This window comes from Anas acuta, chromosome 12 (assembly GCF_963932015.1).
Source record: "Anas acuta chromosome 12, bAnaAcu1.1, whole genome shotgun sequence".
NCBI lineage: Eukaryota > Metazoa > Chordata > Aves > Anseriformes > Anatidae > Anas > Anas acuta.
Window position 1 is genome coordinate 11,449,974 of NC_088990.1, and position 17,914 is coordinate 11,467,887.

At 56.8% G+C, this 17,914-nt stretch overlaps 4 protein-coding genes across 5 annotated transcripts in view; 2 read left to right on the forward strand and 2 right to left on the reverse strand.

The window, feature by feature from the left end:
• The window catches only part of B2M (beta-2-microglobulin), a 36,073-nt gene that overhangs the window by 6,938 nt on the left and 11,221 nt on the right, over positions 1 to 17,914 (forward strand). The gene's annotated exons all lie outside the window — the stretch shown is intronic.
• On the forward strand, positions 10 to 1,850 carry PPIB (peptidylprolyl isomerase B). Its single transcript, XM_068696192.1, has 5 exons — positions 10 to 198; positions 397 to 510; positions 617 to 710; positions 1,206 to 1,390; positions 1,480 to 1,850. The coding sequence occupies exons 1-5, from the start codon at positions 43 to 45 to the stop codon at positions 1,600 to 1,602; spliced, it is 672 nt and encodes a 223-aa protein (XP_068552293.1). The 5' UTR covers positions 10 to 42; the 3' UTR covers positions 1,603 to 1,850.
• Positions 1,228 to 3,939, reverse strand: SNX22 (sorting nexin 22). The gene is made up of 6 exons (XM_068696193.1): positions 3,505 to 3,939; positions 3,136 to 3,219; positions 2,907 to 3,011; positions 2,736 to 2,830; positions 2,586 to 2,659; positions 1,228 to 2,464 (listed from the first exon to the last, which is right to left on the reverse strand). Exons 1-6 carry the CDS (start codon positions 3,571 to 3,573, stop codon positions 2,361 to 2,363), a joined length of 531 nt encoding a protein of 176 aa, XP_068552294.1. The 5' UTR covers positions 3,574 to 3,939; the 3' UTR covers positions 1,228 to 2,360.
• SNX1 (sorting nexin 1) lies at positions 4,078 to 16,701 on the reverse strand. Its single transcript, XM_068696183.1, has 15 exons — positions 16,524 to 16,701; positions 14,591 to 14,693; positions 13,570 to 13,703; positions 12,242 to 12,308; positions 11,089 to 11,132; positions 9,996 to 10,137; positions 9,392 to 9,470; positions 8,605 to 8,680; positions 7,905 to 8,018; positions 7,688 to 7,781; positions 6,989 to 7,194; positions 5,740 to 5,883; positions 5,318 to 5,398; positions 4,834 to 4,905; positions 4,078 to 4,492 (listed from the first exon to the last, which is right to left on the reverse strand). The coding sequence occupies exons 1-15, from the start codon at positions 16,656 to 16,658 to the stop codon at positions 4,442 to 4,444; spliced, it is 1,542 nt and encodes a 513-aa protein (XP_068552284.1). The 5' UTR covers positions 16,659 to 16,701; the 3' UTR covers positions 4,078 to 4,441.

Below are 17,914 nucleotides of genomic sequence, written 5' to 3' on the forward strand. Positions count from 1 at the left end.
CCGAGGGGGGGGGCGGGGGGGAGTTTGTCGGGGAGGGGCCGGATGCAGGCGGCGCGGCGGGCGCTGCGGCCGGGCTGCGAGCGGCGCAGGATGAAGGCGCTGGTGGCGGCCGCGGCGCTGGGCGCTGCGCTCCTGCTCCTGCTGCCCGCCGCGTCCAGGGCCGACGAGCGCAAGAAGGGGCCCAAGGTCACGGCCAAGGTCGGCGGGGAGCGGGGCGGGGGTGGGGGGGGGCTGAGGTAAAATGGGGGGGGCGGTGGGGGGGGGGCAGCGCTGAGGGGGCCGCGCCTCAGGGACCCGCGCCTGAGGTGGCGGCGCTGAGGGGGCCGCGGGCCCCAGCCCCAGCCCCAGCCCTTTGTGTCCCTGCGGGGCCGGGTAACGCCCCTGCCCCCCCCCAAGGTTTACTTCGACCTCCGCCTGGGCGAGGAGGACGCGGGCCGCGTCGTCATCGGGCTGTTCGGCAAGACCGTGCCCAAGACGGTGGAGAACTTCGTGGCCTTGGCCACCGGAGAGGTGAGGACGGCCCCGGGGGGGGCTGTGGGGGTGGTGCCCCCCGGGCCCGCCCTGGGTCTGAGCGCGCTGATCTCGCTTCTCTTTCCTCCCCCCCACCCCGCTGCAGAAAGGGTTCGGCTTCAAAGGCAGCAAGTTCCACCGTGTGATCAAGGACTTCATGATCCAGGGAGGAGACTTCACCCGCGGAGATGGCACTGGAGGTGACGCGGCCCGCAGAGGCCTGGGGGAGGTGGAGCGCGGTGCTGCAGCGGGGACGCAGCTCGGGGACCTGGCTTGGGAGCGGTGCTCACAGTGGGGAGGGGTGGTGGCTGCAGGACCTGGGTGTCCCGGCTGCTGGGTCACATCTGGTATTGACGAGCCTCCTACCAGCACTTAGCAAACATCAGTGAAATCAATAATGGCAGCAGCAGTGTTTTGGGCTTGTTAGCTCTTGCCTCACCTCATTGTCACGCTGCAGCCGCTGGCGTTGTGCAGTCAGGTCTGCTCTTGCACAGCCTCTTGCACCACTAATATGGGGGCACAGCCCCTTCTGTCCAGCTCATGGCTCAGCTTTTAGCTCCCTCCAGCTGCCAGTTTCTTCTGGTCCTCAGCAACCTTGTGGTGCTGGTGCTTAGATGTGCCTAGCCCCCGCCCCCCCAGTACTCCATCCCTGACATATTTCCAAGAGTGCAATGCAGTCTTTTCCCCCACCTTAGGGAAGAGCATCTACGGGGACCGCTTCCCTGATGAGAATTTCAAGCTGAAGCACTACGGCCCAGGCTGGGTGAGCATGGCCAATGCTGGCAAGGACACCAATGGTTCCCAGTTCTTCATCACCACAGTGAAGACACCGTGGCTGGACGGCAAGCACGTGGTGTTCGGCAAAGTGCTGGAGGGCATGGTAAGGGGGAGCGCAGCACCGGGGTGGGAGGGCACGCTGGGAGATGCACACAGCCACTGTTATTCCTCTCACACCTCTGCTCTCCCCAGGATGTGGTGAGGAAGGTGGAGAACACCAAGACAGACAGCCGGGACAAGCCCCTGAAGGATGTCACCATCGCCGACTGCGGCACCATCGAGGTGGAGAAGCCCTTTGCCATCGCCAAGGAGTGATCCACCCCGCTGGCTCAGCGACGCGGCGGGGCCCTGCGCTGCGGGGACCCGGCTGCAAAGGGCTGCGGGCCTGGGGCTGCCCCGCTGCCCCCCTGCATTCCCCCGCAGCCTCCCGGAGCACGGGCAGCTGCTGAGCCCCTGCTCCTGGCCTTCCAGCTGGCCAGCAGGCAGGACAGAGCGCTGGCTCTTCTTTCCAACACTTTTGTAAGAAGCACATGCACCAATAAATGTGACCAATGTGTTTTTTACAGAGGTGCCCTGTCTGCTCTGTCGGGGGGGTGGTTGCATGTGGAATCCCCAGCCACGCACACAGCGGGGCCGCCTTGTTCCTTCTGGTTCTCCTAGGCTCTGAGGAGAGGGGACCATCACCTGCCAGGTGTGATGGGTTTTGTGCCTCCCAGCCCTTTCCCCATAAGCCCACCCTCGTGCTGCCACCTCTCTCCTCCCTTCTGGGGCTCAGAGCAGCCCCACAGCTCTGCCCTCACATCGCAGCAGTCAGACGCAGCCACCGCTGGCCACTGCAACCACAGTGATTTATTGCACGGAAGCCCAGGTGCTGAGCGCTTTCCTCAGCATGTTTCAGCCCCCAAAAGGCTTCTCCCACAGCCCTGAGACAGAGCTCCTGCACATCGGAAAGTCGCTGTGGCGGGGCTTCTCCCACCGCTCCTTCACCAGTGCTCGCTCCATAGGCAAGGTGTTGGGGCCAAGATCCTTCATGTGCCCCCACCCCGTGTCCCTGCCCTCCATGCTGGGGGTGCTCAGGACCCCGGCTGCCCCTCGGCCACGGCTGCACGGGGGGAGCAGCTCCAAGGGGCGTAGAGGCCCTGCAGCACCCCGCTCAGCACGGTGTCAGGGAGCGCATCTGCAAGGAGAGGAGCAGGCGCTGCTCTGTGCCCCGCCTGGCAGCCCCGATAAATGCAGGGCGAGGCACAGGATGCACAGCACCAGGGGACAGCGGTGTCACCCCCGTCCCTGCGCCTTACCTGTGACTGGCAGCCGCACGTAGGGGTCAGTGTGGAAGCCGAGGACAGGCCGCTGGGAGGGCGGATGGCTGGTGCTGCAGGGGGAGAAGCCCCTCAGCACCTGCAGTGCCCTGCTCCCACCCTGGGGACGGGGGAACCCCTCAGACTCACGGGGCGCTGCTGCCCTTGGGGTCCTGCTGGCAGCGCCGCACCTTCAGGAAGTCCAGCACGTCCTGGGGCAGCTCCTTGTTGCGACACAGGACGCCCTGAGGCAGGGACGGGGGGGACATCAGCACCCCCAGGATGCGGGGTGCTGCCGCCACCGCCCGGTTGGTGCCTCACCTGGATGTAGAGCTCCAGGCCCTGCCGGCGCTGCTCCAGCACCTTGGGCACCCAGTTGGGGACCCGCCGCGGGGGGAAGTCGGGCACCTTGCAGGTCTTCTTGATCTGGGGCAGAGCGGGGCACAGCATGGACACGGGGCCGGGCGCTGCGTGTCCCCTGGGAGGGTCCCCAGCTGGGGACACACACCCCGAGCGCTCCCCCCGGTCCCGTTGAGCCCGGGGTCCTCACCCGCTTGTGCAGCGCCTGGAACTCGCTGTAGCGCTTCGCCACCGTGTGCCGCCGGCCATTGCACAGCACCTCCACCAGGAACACCTGCACCTCCTCATCCTCACCATCACCCTCCCGGGGCAGGAGGCCCCACACCCGGCCTTGGGACAGGTGGGACACCCCAACCCCAGGACCAAGGGGGGTTTGCAGGGACCAACAGCCCCCCCAACCCCTATAACAGCGGGGTCAGGGTCCTCAAAGCCCCTGGAGATCATGGGACCACCACCACCATGCGGGGCAGACGGGGAGCGTTGTGATGGGGTAGACGGGGACACCCCAGGGGACAAGCAGGGACCTCCACCACCACCACCACCACCTCCCACCCCTCACCGTGTGCGCCTTCTCGGGGCTGCGCGCTGTTGCCTCGGGTTCCGCCGCGGGGATGGAGACGACGATCATGGCCCACCGCCACCACTGCCACTGGGGCCAGCTCCTGAGGGGACGCCCCGTCCCGCCCCGGCTGCTGGGGGCCGGGCCCGGTAGCAGAGCAGCCTCCTGCGAGCCTTCGTGCTTTGCAAGCCGAAGGTAACACAGGGATAAGAGGAAAGGAAAGTGGGAAGTCAGCACAAGCTGGCTTTCTCTCTTTCAGTTGTTTTTCTTCAAGGCAGAAGACTCGGTATCGGTTTTGATCAGAGCTGCTGCAGCCTCAGAGCTGGAAAGAGGAGCATCGAGGCCCCAGGCTCCTGCAGCGCCAGCTCCCGCCCCAGGCTGAGCTCAGAGCCTAAAAACAGCAGCCTGGCCTTATAGAGAGAGCTTAATCAGAAGCCGAGACAGGTGGCTCAGCCAGGCCCAAGGTCAGGGGCTTCTTAGTCACAACAAAGCCGGAGGCACCGCAGCCTCCCACCAGCCTCCTGCCGCCAGCCCCCGTCCCTCCCAGCCCTCTCCCAGCACACCACACGCCTGTTTGCCCTGATACAAGTTTTATTACATAGTCGTAATGGCACTGCAGGAGTAAGATAGTCGTTAGAGCCCTAAAACCCAGCCTGAAAAATATACATTTACATATGTCGTTAACCCCCCCTCGCTCTTCGCCTACTGCAGGGCTGGTCAGAAAGCAGGAAACTAGTTTCTCTTCAGTAAGAAAATATATGTTGCTAAATGAAAAATATACAGTTAGAAGAGTTACTGGCTCGTAAGCTGCTTGTCGGGGGGGGGTTAAACCTCTACCAGCTCCCGCGTGTTTAAACTAGGGTTCATTCACATGTAAAAGACAGAGGTATAGTGTATAAAAAGGCAAAGTTCAGGTGTGCTCGTTCACTTGGTCCAATTAAGAAATGGCCTTGGCTTCAGGCAGGAACGCTTCCCAGTACTTCACCAGCTGCAGAGAGAAGGAAAGAGTCAGGAGCCAGCAAATCCAGTCCAGCACTAACGAGCTTCAGCAGGACTGAGGAGCTGTTAGGGAGGCAGAAGCTCCTCTGACACACACAGCTTGTGGTCAGGGCAGGGTGTGCAGCCCCCCCAAAAAGTCAGGCATCCAGCGGGGTGTGACTTTTAACGAGCAGCTCTCCCGTTAGCTGCTGTGGGCAACGTGCCCCGCTCCAGCCTGTGGGGGGCAGAGGGGAGCAGGATGCTCCCACCGCAGGGGGTTGTGCCTGGGGGGGCTCTCACGGAGCTCCAGGAGGTAAAAGAGGGCTGGCTGCTGGCACCGGGGACACTCACCTGCTGCTGAGAGTTTAGTAACGTCTCCAGGTACTTAGTCACGTGTTTTCTGAAGTCCTTGGATTTCTCTTTCTGCAAGAGACAGTTGCAGAAGTGAGAAGGAAGCTGCCGCAACCACCACTACCCCCTGCCCTTTGCGGGGAGGTCAAAATTCAGGGGGAATTTTCCTGTTCCTCCTGGGGTCATGTTGGAGGTTCCCAGCTGCCTACATGCCGGGTGACCAGCACAAGAGTTGGAAATGAGAGGGTGAAGCTCAGTCCTGGCTGTGAGCAGCAGGACAGATGAGCAGGCCTGGAGGAGCTTTGCACACCTGCCCTTATTTTGATGAACATGCCCGCCTGAATACTCTGAGCAGGAGAAAACCCCTCTTTAGCCATCAACAGCAGCTCTGCTGCAATGATGCCCCATTCAAACGTGCCCAAATTTGCAACCATTGCCAGCTGCTGGGGGAAAAACCACACACCGAGGGCTGGGGCTAACCTACCTCGAACCGTATCACTTCCTTGCGGATCACGGCAGAAATCCGTTCAAAGTCCCTTTCATACTGTGTCACGCGAGACTCCCACTGCAGAGAGAGGAAGCACGCTGTTTCCAGGGTAAGGAAGCTTTTCGCTTCCTGTCTGAATAGGTTTTGACTGCTCCAAGAGAGCTGATGCCAGCACTTCTGGGCCTCACATCAACTCGCCGCGTGGCTGCACCCTGTGCCCAAGCTTCCTGCGAGCCCAGCTCCCCTTATGCAAAGCCACACAGAGCGGGACCAAGAGCAGCCCCTCCTGCAGCCTTTGTGGCTCCCTGAGGCCTTGCTAAAGGCTGGCTTCTCCTCTTTGCAAGCCTGGCAAGAGAGACCCATCCCTTCAGCTCAAAACATCTCCTGTCACGCTGCTCAGAGAGCACAGCACGTCTCACCTCTGAAATCTCGTCTTTGGCCTGCTGCAGCTTGTCAGGTTTGTTGGCCCAGAGCAGCCTGGCCTCCATCTCCCTCTTCTTCTGCAGCATGGTCTGGGCGTCCTGCCACCGCTGCCAGGTCTTCATGCGCTGGTCAAAAGCTCCCTGAAAGGAAGGAGCAGAGGCTGAGCTGGCACATCCCCAAACAAGCTGGGAGCAGCGCGTCGGGTGCGCGGGGCTGAGCAGCAGGGCAGCCTGTGAGCAGCACAGCTGTGCCCTGTGCCACCTCACTGCAGCCGTGCTGGTGACGGTGACATCCACACCATCAGCAGAGCTGCTTCATCAGCCAGGTCCTGGAGCTGAGCACGGCCGAAGCTCCCACACAGGCCAGAACACGGAGGGTTTTCCCCGCTGCTCTGCCAGGAAAGGAGCCCGGGCACTACAGCAACCAGCTTCAGGAGCAGCTCCAAGGCCTCCCTCGGCACAGAGCCCCTTTTGTTACTTCACTGAGAACATTGCAGGGCAAGGAGCTGCCTTCACCAGTCCCACACTGGTTGCCCTGCAGAGCACAGTGACCACAAGTCACTGCTGAGCACTTGAGCACCTGCCAGGCAATACTTTCATAAACCACCAGCCCAAGCAAGGAAGAGCTGTCAAATTTCTGAGCGCGTCCAGCCAGATGGTGGGGAAGAGCCAGAAGAACAGAAAGCAGTGCCTGACAGCCTGGTCAAAAGCACAGAGCAGCCAAAAGACGGGTGAAGTCTGAGGCAATGTTACAGCTCCTTAGCAGAACATCCTAGACGAGTCCTGTTACCTCCAGCACCATCAGAGGTCTCGGTCCTGCCCTGCAGCACCCACCTCTCCCAGTAAGGACCAAGCAGGCTGTGTTCCGGCCTCTGCAGACTCCAGAAGCAGCTGCTCAGAGATGGGACAAGTCTGGGGCAGAACCAGGTCAGCCTGCCAGACCTGGAGGTCACTTGGGGCTTGTACCATTCAGCCTCCAGCACAGCAGCCTGCGCACCAGGCAGGCTGCAAAGACTTCGAGACCCAGGCCGTTCCCCAGCAGGTGCCTGGCAGCTCTATTTGCAACACAGATCGTAGGTCACCAAAGTACAGCCTCTGCAGCACCTGCAGACTTCTCTGGAAGGGCTGAGGCCACCTAAAGCCATGAGCTTGCTCCTTATCCCCCCTGAGGGACCTGCACTAGTGACCTGCACTAGCACTTTGCCCTACAGCTTGGCTCTGAGGATTACCCCAACAGAGTGCTTACCCTTACAACTGAGAGGAGGCGGATGTAGTCTCCCAGGAGCTCGGCCAGGAGGAAGAAGTCATTGTTAGCCTGTTCCTGGTGCAGCTGTTCAATCTTCTCTTCCACCTCAGCCAGCTGGGACAGTGCCCGGGACAGGGCCGTGTTGTCCTCCGAGCTCCCCAGCATGGCCAGGCTCTTTGCAAACTGTGCTGTGTTCAATGCTAGCTCTAGTGAACGGAATAAGAGAGTCAACCACGGGCTCTGCTACACCAGCTGCTCCGTGACACAAGCCCCAGCCTAGAGTTCAGCCCTGGGAGCTGGCAGCTTCTGCAGGACATTGGGAACCCCAGCGAGAAGCAGCAGGGGGAGGACAGGCACAGGTTTGCAGAAGTCAGGCAAAACATGCAGAGGAAGGAAAAACATTCCTGCTCCTTGCCAGAGGACTGCTTGGCAATTAGCAACAAGATCAGCTCTGCTCTGGTTTGCTACAGCAGCTTTCACCCACCAGGGCACTATTTCACATCTAAGCTCATACAACTGGGCAGAAGATGAGGAATTATCATTTTACTTCTGTCTCCCATGACAGAGAGGCCAAGAGTCCCTTACAGCAAGGAAGCACTGCCGGATCTTCTCACACCTGCTCACTGGTGGTCTCCAGCCAGGCACAAAGCTTAGCTGTTAAGGCCCAAGCTACAGAGCAAGTGGTACCAAGCTCGTTACCTTTCCTGTGGTTCACTAGTGTTTCCACAACAGCGTGCAGCTTCCGTAGCCGCTGCTCCTCGCACTCCACCTCCTGCAGCTTCTCCTCGAACCACTGAAATGGACAGACCCAGAGCTGGTTCCCACATTCTCTGCAGGGCTGCAGAGCCGTCCTTGCACCTCTCACCAAAAGCTGAGTGCAAGGACGAGGACAGCCCCGAGGTATCCAAATACTTACTATGTCCGATTCATTCATCTTAATGGTCATCTTACTGACAGCGTCGGTAGCTTTATTGAACATCTTCAGTATTCCTGCTCCACTCAGGGCCTGGGTGCCTACTGCTCTTGGCAGCTGTAGAGAAATAGGAAAGTTTGCTCTGCCAGAGATAACAGTCACTTCTGAGAGCAGCCACCCCAATGGCATTATTTCTGCATGTGGGCCCCTGGACATTGGTGTTTCTGCACCACAGCTATGACAAAGGATTAGCCAGGCACTGCCCAAGCAGTGGCACAGCCTGAAGAGCATTTCAAATAACAGGACTGGAGTTTTCAAGTAAGTGAGGAGTTCCTGAACCCTACACTGTATGTGGGTCTGTCTGATCTGCTTGGCCAACGTAACAAATCTGCCAAGAACCCCTCACCTCAAACAGAAGGCTATGCTCCCACTGTGAATTTCAGAACACTCAACCCTTGTCCTCTACGTGTGTCCCCACCGTGATGTAAGCAAGCTTGGCCACAGCTTGTTATCCGTGTATAGTTCTTAGATATGCACTAACACACAGAAGAGGCCCTATTCGCCCCATCACTGGTTAAGGGCTCTTAGAGGATCCTGCTGCTTCTCACGGAGCTTTGAAGCATCACACCTGGTTAACTTCTTGTGCACTGTTAACTTCTGTGCTCCCAAGGTACTCGTAGCTACATCATTTCACCCCACTGACCTCCTCCTTCTCCAAGAACTCCCTGACGTCCGGGTCTTGCAGCATGGTTGGATGGCTGACAACTCTCCGTAGGTACCTGGGGAGAGGAACACACCAAGAGTTACCTTTGTTGGAGCAAGCCTGGCTCTGAGACATCTCGGTGAGCTGCAGCGTGCTCATTATTTCCTCTGAAATGGCAGTTCAGTAGCTGAAGCCAGACCCAACAAGTCGTTCTCGTCCTCCCTCCCTGGGGACTCTAGTGAGACGAGTCAGCAAGACCAGAGCCGCACTAGTACTCACTGTATCAAGGTTACTTGATACACCAACTGACCGAGCTCCAGTCTGACATTCCTTTACAATGACACTTCTTCAGAGGCTGAAGCTGGAGGCGTACAGCATCCTGGTGCTAACTACAGCAGTCAATACAGGTGGCAGAGCAAAGGCCACTGGTGGCTGGATAGTTAGGGTGGCAGTTAAAGAGACCAAGATATTTCTCACCTGATCTGCTCTGCTTGTACTGCTATTTAACATCCATCTTTTTTTGGCTCAAGACAGCTCAGTTTCCTCTCTGCCTTGTCAGCAGAATTTGGCCAGATCCGGATCAAGCACCAGCAGGGGCATTTGAAGCAGGAGACGGTTTTAAAGTCAAAGCAACCTTAGAGTTGCAACTCTTCAGTGGCCTTCAGGTTCACACTAAACCTAGCACCAGACTGCTTTTCTCGTGTAGGGAGGAGAGTGCAGCCAGGCTGACCTTTCAGAGGTCCCTTGCTTGGCTCAGGCACGAGGGGATAGCTGTTGGGATCTGTACCTCTCTAGAGCAGCCCGTCTTTTTTCTAGGAACTCTGCAGAGGAGGAATCTTCTTTCCCAACTTTCACTTTGGTCATTCCTAGCATAGAAGGAAGGCGCAATTAAGGAGTGGCTTCAAACTGAACGTACAAGGTTGTGAGGTCTGTTACGGAGTGCAGACTACCAGGGTGATGGTAGAGGATTTCGACCTTACATTGACAAGAGCTACTTGGAAAATTGAAATCTGCTTACGCCTACATCTAACACAGATCTGCATCCAGAAGAGAGACAGAGCAATGCTAAGCAAGATTTGAGGGGTTACAGGTCCGGACCCAAGTGAACAACAATTCAGTGACAGTGCAGAGGACAAGGTTTTACTCTGCTTCAAGCAGATGCAGAGCCACCCATCAAATCTAACAAGGCTTCAAGCCCAGAGCTCCAAGTATGGAGCCAGCAGAGTTTGGTTTGTGCCACAGAACCCACATTATTTTATGTGCCTGCTTCCCATACTGCTCTGCAGCTTGCCTCTCAGCTTGCAGACTGCAGGCAGGCCTGTTTTTGGGGCACAAGGATCAACATCAGAAGGATGAGATCTAGAGCACCGCTCTGCACCTCCACCACTCACCTATGAGACTCTTCTCAGGCGGTGGAGGCACGATGAACCCATTTTGGGCATGCTTCTCCGACAACTTCTCATAGAGACCCAGAAAGTCACTGAACCTCCTTTTCACTGAAAACTGCTTGCTCCTGAACATTGGCATGCTCGTCTGAGGGAAGAGACGAGACTCAGGTCAGACTCACCCAGGGAAGCTTGCCTGTGCATGCACTGTGTGCACTGTCACTTCTGGGGATGGAAATAGGGCAGCTTGAGCTCTGTGGGATTGGAGGAGCACACCAGGCTGCACTGAGCAAGCTTTGGCCTGGGTTTTCAGCAAATCACCTCCTAAGAGCCCTCCTTGTGGTGATGCTGCAGCATTAAAGCCACTAAATAACAGAGCAGCTGTTACTGTGGCCACAGGATGCCTGATAAACCCTGCCCACTGCCTAATCCCATCATCCCTGCTCCCCACAAGAATAGGGACCACCGTTAGGTTAAGGCTTCAGGGGCCATCAGCAGCTTTTGACAGTATTTGCAGAGCAAGGCTGGAGGATAACAAATCCCCTGTCCCCATCACACAGCAGCAGCTTTGCACCAGAAGATGCAGTGCCTGTGGCCCAACAGCTGCCGGGCAGACAGCTAGGAAAGGCTTTTTGGAGAGCTCAGAGAAGTGCCCAAAGCTCCAAAGCAGGGCAGCAGCTGCAGAAAGCTTGATTTCTTGCGACTAGCCCAAGAGAACAGGTCCTGACAAGAGACTAGCTAGCTACAGCAGCAGCTTTTCAGCAAGAGCTGCATTAACATCAGCCACAGAGCAAGCATCTGGGGCTCTCCCTAGCAGATGCTATTCCTGCTGCTCAATCCAATGCTGAGCGGAGGTATCAGCCAGGACTGCAGTGGCTGGAACTGGCTGGAAAAGTCAGGCCCCTTCCAAATAGATTCAAACTTATTTCTCAGCTCATCCTTTGATCTGGAGGAGTGGATTATAACTCACGAATCCATGTAGATTCAGACCTCCCATCTATTTAGGTCTCCGTTGACTTGACATGGAAAGGACAACCCAGCAGCCTCAGAGCAGGGAAAAAAAAGGCATCTTATCTCACTGGCAACGAGTTACACCTACCTGTGTTGACACTTTGTAGGCTACGTACGCATTCATGCCATCCCCTGTGGGAAACAACAACAAGGCGTTAGTATCCCAACACCAGCCTTTTGCATCACCTGGAGGCTTCAGTACCTCCTGGCCTCTGCCTGCTTCGCTGGTTCTGATCCGAGCCCCAAATCTGCACGCAGACCCTCAAGTGGCTTCCTCCTGCAGGACCCTGGACCCCTGCCCACTGGGCATTTCCCCAGCCCGACTGCTCAGCCCTCCTTTTCCTTCCCCAGGCAGACAAGGCTGACAATCAGATGCTTGTTAAGCTGACGGCGTTTGGGCTAACTCCACACATCTGCTCAGCACGTAACAATTCAGCGGCTGTGCAGCACATGAAGTAGTCTATTCAGAGGATGCAAGTCAGACGGCCCCTGGCTGCGTGTGGTTTGATTCCGAGACATCACAGGCAGTTTTTTCTCCAGCTAATACAGAAATCCCCTTGTCTGGGGAAAGGAGGGTTTACCTGGTGGTTCAATCAAAGGGCATCCTCAGAAATCAGATAATGACCCAACACACCTCTGATTTACAAGTCAGCGCGCCTCCCAGCTCCAGAAGTCACGAGCTGGCTGGGATCATGTGGGTTCTCTGCAGACTGCCCTGGAGCTGGCTAAGTTGCTCTGGTCCCCACTTTCAATAGAGAAAGCCCCGTGCTTCTCAGAGCCCCACAGCTGCTGGGGAAGGTGCCAGAACATGGGATATTATACTTGATTTTAGGCTAAGGAAGTTCTGCCTCCTCCTTGCCAGCTGCACACAGGACAGGACAGTGCTGCCTAGAGGTCAAGCAGAGCTGTCACCGTAATCCCCGACACCAAACTCTGCTGGTGTTAGCATCATGCTTTGCCCTCTTAAAATCCACGCCTGGGTCTCTGCTTTCGAGCTGCCTGGTTTACTGAACCTGCTGCTACCTTGCTTGTTGGGTCCTAGACTTTTTGCTTTCTTTAGCTTCATCTCCTCGAGATGTTGGAAGAAGTTTTGCAGAAGTCACTCAACAGTCAGGTTTGTGTTTGCAGAGACAGCTGGAAAGCACAACGTGTGGGGACAGCAGCTGCATTCAGTGCTACCACCAAGCCTCACTTGCCTAACTGCGCTTCACCCCATGCAGCAAGACAGGATGGTAACTCACCAACTTTCTCTGGATCACTCACTCCTACAGTCAGCTCAAATTTGTCTTCCTGTTCCTCTTCTTCCAGCTGTTTAAAGCAAGCACACAAGGACAGCAAGTTAAAACTAGAAATCCAGGCTTCAGTGCACTCCAAACCATGAAGTCCCACATGTTAGTGTGCTCGTCACACTGCCGAGGCATCTTTGGTATTTCAGTCTGGCCAAGGCAGCTCTGTAAAGCCCTTGGGCTTCTCACTGATGTTGAGTCTCCACGTCCCAAGTATCCCAAACTGGTTTTGTCTTTACAATGCTGTCTGCTCAGACTGGTGCACAAACTGATCAGTGCTAAGCTGAAACTCTGCAGAGCGCAGCCTCAGCCCACCTCTGTGCAAGATGATTCCCTCTAGGCTCCTTTACATCATTTCTGTTTGCATTTGAAACTGCAGAAGGCACGGAATGCACACAGGAGGCAAGTTACACTGTGCAGGCATGCTGGGATGGACAGCCACGGCAGCAACCGGCAGACCCAGTCTGAACTGGACTTTCAGTCAAATCCTGCTTTGCTGAAGGTCAGCAGGCAGCAAGAGCAATGGGACTGCCTCTGACAGACCACAGGGGCTTCGGGCTTGCTCGGAGAGCATTACGCTTCCTGGTTAGCAGGTAAAGCACCAGGCCTCACACGGCCCCTGGTTGAAGAGCCTTAAGGTGAGAGCATCTCAGTTCACCGATCAGCTCAGCATCCTGCCCTAGTTCTGCGTTGCTTCTTCACTTGAGCTGGTCGGGAGCTAGCCTGAGACACCGACAGCGAGTCAGTCCTGGCAAGCTCAGAGGTGCTTGGGGCAAAAGAGGAGCTCTTTACTTGTCTCCAAAACAGTTTTAGTCTCCATGCAGGAGAAAACACAGAATTAGGCCCAGTGTCACCTAGCTGGGCTTGGCAACCAGACCACAAGTTCCGCTGAAGGAGTTTGCACTCCCATGTCACCCAGGAGCCTCCTTTAAACAAAAACGAGAGCAGTTACACCACCTGCCCCGTCTGTGGCAACAGGGGGTGCTAGAGCTCTGAATCCGAGCTCAGACCCCCAGGGACCAGTCAGCTGCTCGCTCTTCCAGCGCTGGCAGCAGCCTGCACCTCGCACGCGAGCAAGAATGCTGACGGGCTGACCTCAACCCTGCTTCGGTGGTATCAGCCCCAGACCGACGGCCTGAGATAGAAGCCAGGGCATCCAATATGCCAATTACATTCACTGCAGCGTTTAAGATGCAGCTTTACATCGAAGTAAACAGACAGGTTCCTGCCAATTACAGTCCCAAACCAGCAGGGCAAGTCAGAAAGCTCAGAGCAATTCTCACCTCCTCATAGCTCTTTGGAGGGTTTCTAGAAGAGCTTGCAGCTACTTCTAATGAGGGGGCAGGATTGGATGCTTTGGCCAGTTCCTTCTTCTGGTTGTTTTGCGTGCTGTCTAGAGACAGCTCTACAGTGGCATCTGTCAAGAGAAGTTTGCAAGGGTCAGCCTCTCTACTTTGTGTTTCTGAAAGTTTCAATATTTTCAGAGAAGTTCACGGGATCTAGGCAGTAACAGTAATCTTAATTAGCACAAAAAAAACACACAGGGAGGACATCTGTATGCATCGGCAAGAGCATGACTTCATGCACCTTCGCTGCAGCAAGAGCACCTGATCAAACCTGCTGGAGAACGTTTCGTTAATCCAACAGACTTCTGATTCTAGGGACAGCCAGACCACAGTTCCTTGCTGCTGCACACTAGAGCAGCTACAGCTGAGCTGGATTTTTACACAGCACGTAAACCCGCTCCTTCCCAGGATGTTTCTCCACCCAGAAGAAGCCAAAGCTTCCCTCTGTTACCAGGCATCCCTTTCAGCTGTCTCTGCCAGAGGTGTCACACCTAGCCGAGGAGCAGGGCTGCAGCAGATCTGACCCTCCTCGTTTCCCCTGCTGAGGGGCGTTACACTCCCTGTCCTGGGAACAGCCACGTCTCAGCTAGAGACGCTTCCTCCACCTGCACGGAGGGAGGAGAAGGCAGAGAACAAGAAGCCCTTCGACTCTGGGAGGACACTGCCTTGCAGTTTAACAAAATTCTTGAACCCCATTTTTAGGCAGCTTCAGCTTCCACTGCACGATTAATCCTGCTGCACGATTAAGCTGGAGACCTGGAGGAGGCGACTGGACCTTCCCAAAACCACCACCAGCACTCAGTGCTCCCAGAGCAGACTGCAACACACAAACTTCAGATAAGGACCAGCGATACTCCACAGTAAGCACAGTCTAGCCACTCGCAGGTGGCTACAACGCAGATGGCTCCCAGCTCAGAGGGCAGAAAGCCCCAGGAGTTCTCAGGACAAACAGACTCACCTGCAAATAAGTCCTGATCGTCTTGCTCTACGCGAACCCCATTTTCTTTGGAGCTGCTGCTCACAGGGAGAAGTGATTCCCTTTTCGGTGCCGGGGGCTTGCTCTGAAAAAGAATTTAAAGAGCACAAAGAGGTTATCTCCACTGAGGAACAGATGGTGGGGGGCCAAACAGCCCACCTTCCTGGCCACTGCCACACAGGGTCACCACTACAGACCCAGCAGGTGCTTCCCTTCTGCACCTCTGCAGTCCCAGCAGAGTACACATATCGCAACAGCTCGCGACGGCCACGACAGGCCTGGCCGTGCTATTTGTAGCCTCGTGCACAAGAACCATGTGGGGCTGAGCAGACCTCTCAGGAAAACCAAGCTTTTGCTGCCAGTGGCAGAGACCCACGGCGATTTGCTTCCCAGCTCGTGCCCCCTCCGCCAGCCTGTGGCCAAGCAAACAGGGGAGCTCCCCACGTTAGGTGCATCTGGGGAGCCATCTGGATCCCCTGCTCCTGCAGGGGCTCTTCGAGCAGGGAGGAAGCTCTGTGACAGGGTGAGGCAGGCACTGGTTTCCCTACCAGTCTTGCAGCTCTCAAAGATGGAAAGTTTCTAGGAACAAGAAAGTATCACGCCCTGTTCCACTTCTCCATCTGTTACCACGGAAGTTCAGAGCTGCAGCCTCTTTCAGAGCAGCCCATGACACAACGCCCACCACATCTGAGGCCCGACAGAGCGCACCCCTTCACCCCCCCGAGGCCGCCTGATATAAGCCTGATGCTTCTCACAGGGAAGCAGATCTCAGAGCTGACCACTCAAAGCCATCCCTAGAGGACCGTGGACAACAGGGATTGAAGCTGCACAAACAGATAAGTTCCAGCTTTGGTTATAAATATGCTGGCCCCAAACATTTTCTCACTGCCACCCCAACGCCCACAGCTCTGCCTCGCCAGCAGCTCCCCTGCTGCACAGGGAGTGTTTTGCTAACACTCAAGGGCAGCGAGACAAGCAAAGCCACCAGGGCACGCAAAAGAGCCAAGTATTAATTATGACAGTTGCTTCAACAACATTAAGCACTTGATAAGCTGCTTTAGCTTAACAGACTTCAGATTCTGCTACAGGCCACCTGATTTGCACAAAAGCCTGTAGTGGTCAACACTCATCTGCTTTAGCAGGCTGCCCCCACCACAAAGCAACAAGCCACAAACATTTTTATTTCTTCAGCGAAGAACAGTCCTGAGAAGCTCCAGACCATCACCACGTCCTGGTGTTGGCAAGAGGGCCCAGCATTTTTGGACACCTGCTGTCAAGTCAGGACTGTGCTTTCCCACGTTATTTTCAAAACATGGGACTGCTCTGTTCTGCCCAGACCAAATGAACAGTTTCACCCTTGCAAGCAGACACACACGGGGCAGTGTGTGGATAGCAGTCATGTCCCAAACTGCCCTCATCTCTGCTGCGAGGCCACCAGCAGTGACACGCAGCTCCGTTCCCTGGTGATGGACAGCTCTGTGTCTTTGGGCCAGCTCAAAGGAGGGCGAGAGTTGTGCCCTGGGCAAATCCATGGGCTGGGAAACTGATAATGGGTGATGTTGGATGGTTCCTGCCTTGCTTGCTGGAAAAGCCCTGAGTGCAGCACACAGACCACAGTGTCAGTGATCACAGGGGATGACACGCTCAGCCTTAGCTCGTAGGGCTAAAGAAACCAGTCCCAGCACCTGTCAGAGGAGCTGGCTCCCGGCTGCCTTTAGCTGATGCTGCCACTCAGCACAGCCTCCGAACCCCAGAACCGGCGGTGGGTGCTGGGGGGCGGCAGCCTTGAGCCCCAGCCCCAGCCCCACCCCCAAGGCCTGGGCCCGAGCTGCCGCCCCCAGCCCCAGCGGCGGGGCCTCCGCCAGGCCCCGGCCCCCGGGGCCCGCCCCCCCTCCCGGCCCAGCCCCGCACTCACGGTGCCGGCGAAGATGTCCTCGCCCTCCGTGTCGCTGTCGGCGGCCTCGCCGTCGCCGTGGGGCGGGGGAAAGGGCGGGGGCAGGTGCGGCCCGGGGGAGGGGGAGCGGGAGCCGCCGGCGCCGCCCGACGCCATCTCCGCGCCGCCGCTTCCGCCCTGCCACAGCCGGGACCGGAAGCCGCCGCCGCCACTTAAACCGCGAGGGCGGGGCTTAGAGGCGGGCGGGGCTCCGCGATTGGGCGAAGCCGCCTCTCAGCCACCAGGGGGAGCCAATGAGCGCCGCTGCTCGAAATCGGGAGGTACCATTGCACGGGCGGCGGGGGGGAGGGAGGAAAGAGGGGAAGCGCTCCCCCCCCTCCCCAACAGGGGTGGACGAGCCCCGAGCTGAGGGGAGCCCCTGGGGCTGGGGGGGAAAATGGCGATGGGGGGAAATGGGGGCACAGCACACACAGGGGCACAGCACACACAGGGACAGAGCTCTCAGCTTACTAAACCTTGTGCCTTTGAGTATTTGGTGTCAGACGTGACTGCAGGTGGCCCCTGTCCCTCTTTTCTCCTCCGTCCCTGCTGAGAGGAATGCGAGGGGCTGCGCCCTGCTCCTCTGTGGAACAAAACATAACAAACAGCAGCTGTCCTTATCTCACAGGCCTCGCTGCTGTCCTCCTGCCTGCCTGCAAAGCCGTAAAAATGATACAGAGACAGCACCAGAACGTTAGAGCTGATGCTTTCCCACACGGGTTCACCTTACAAGTTTTATATCCTGAGTGTCTGACCTGGCCCTTTTTCCCATGCCCTGACACCAACCTGCCAAGTGTCACCCTCTTGAAGTGACAGCTCAGACAGCTCAGGTGGTGGCTGTTCAGCAGAGCACAGATTTGGAGGTTAAATGCTTCATTCTCATTTGACACTGCCTTACTTCTGAGGCTGTACATTACAGAGCTCAATATGATGGTCACCATCCACACAGAATCACAGAATTTCTAGGTTGGAAGAGACCTCAAGATCATCAAGTCCAACCTCTAACCTAACACTAACAGTCCCCACTAAACCATATCCCTAAGCTCTACATCTAAACGTCTTTTGAAGACTTCCAGGGATGGTGACTCCACCACCTCCCTGGGCAGCCTGTTCCAGTGTCTAACAACCCTTTCAGTAAAGAAGTTCTTCCTAACATCTAACCTAAAACTCCCCTGGCGTAACTTTAGCCCATTCCCCCTCGTCCTGTCACCAGGCACGTGGGAGAACAGGCCAACCGCCACCTCACTACAGCCTCCTTTAAGGTATCTGTAGAGAGTGATAAGGTCGCCCCTGAGCCTCCTCTTCTCCAGGCTGAACAAGCCCAGCTCCCTCAGCCACTCCTCGTAGGACTTGTTCTCCAGGCCCCTCACCAG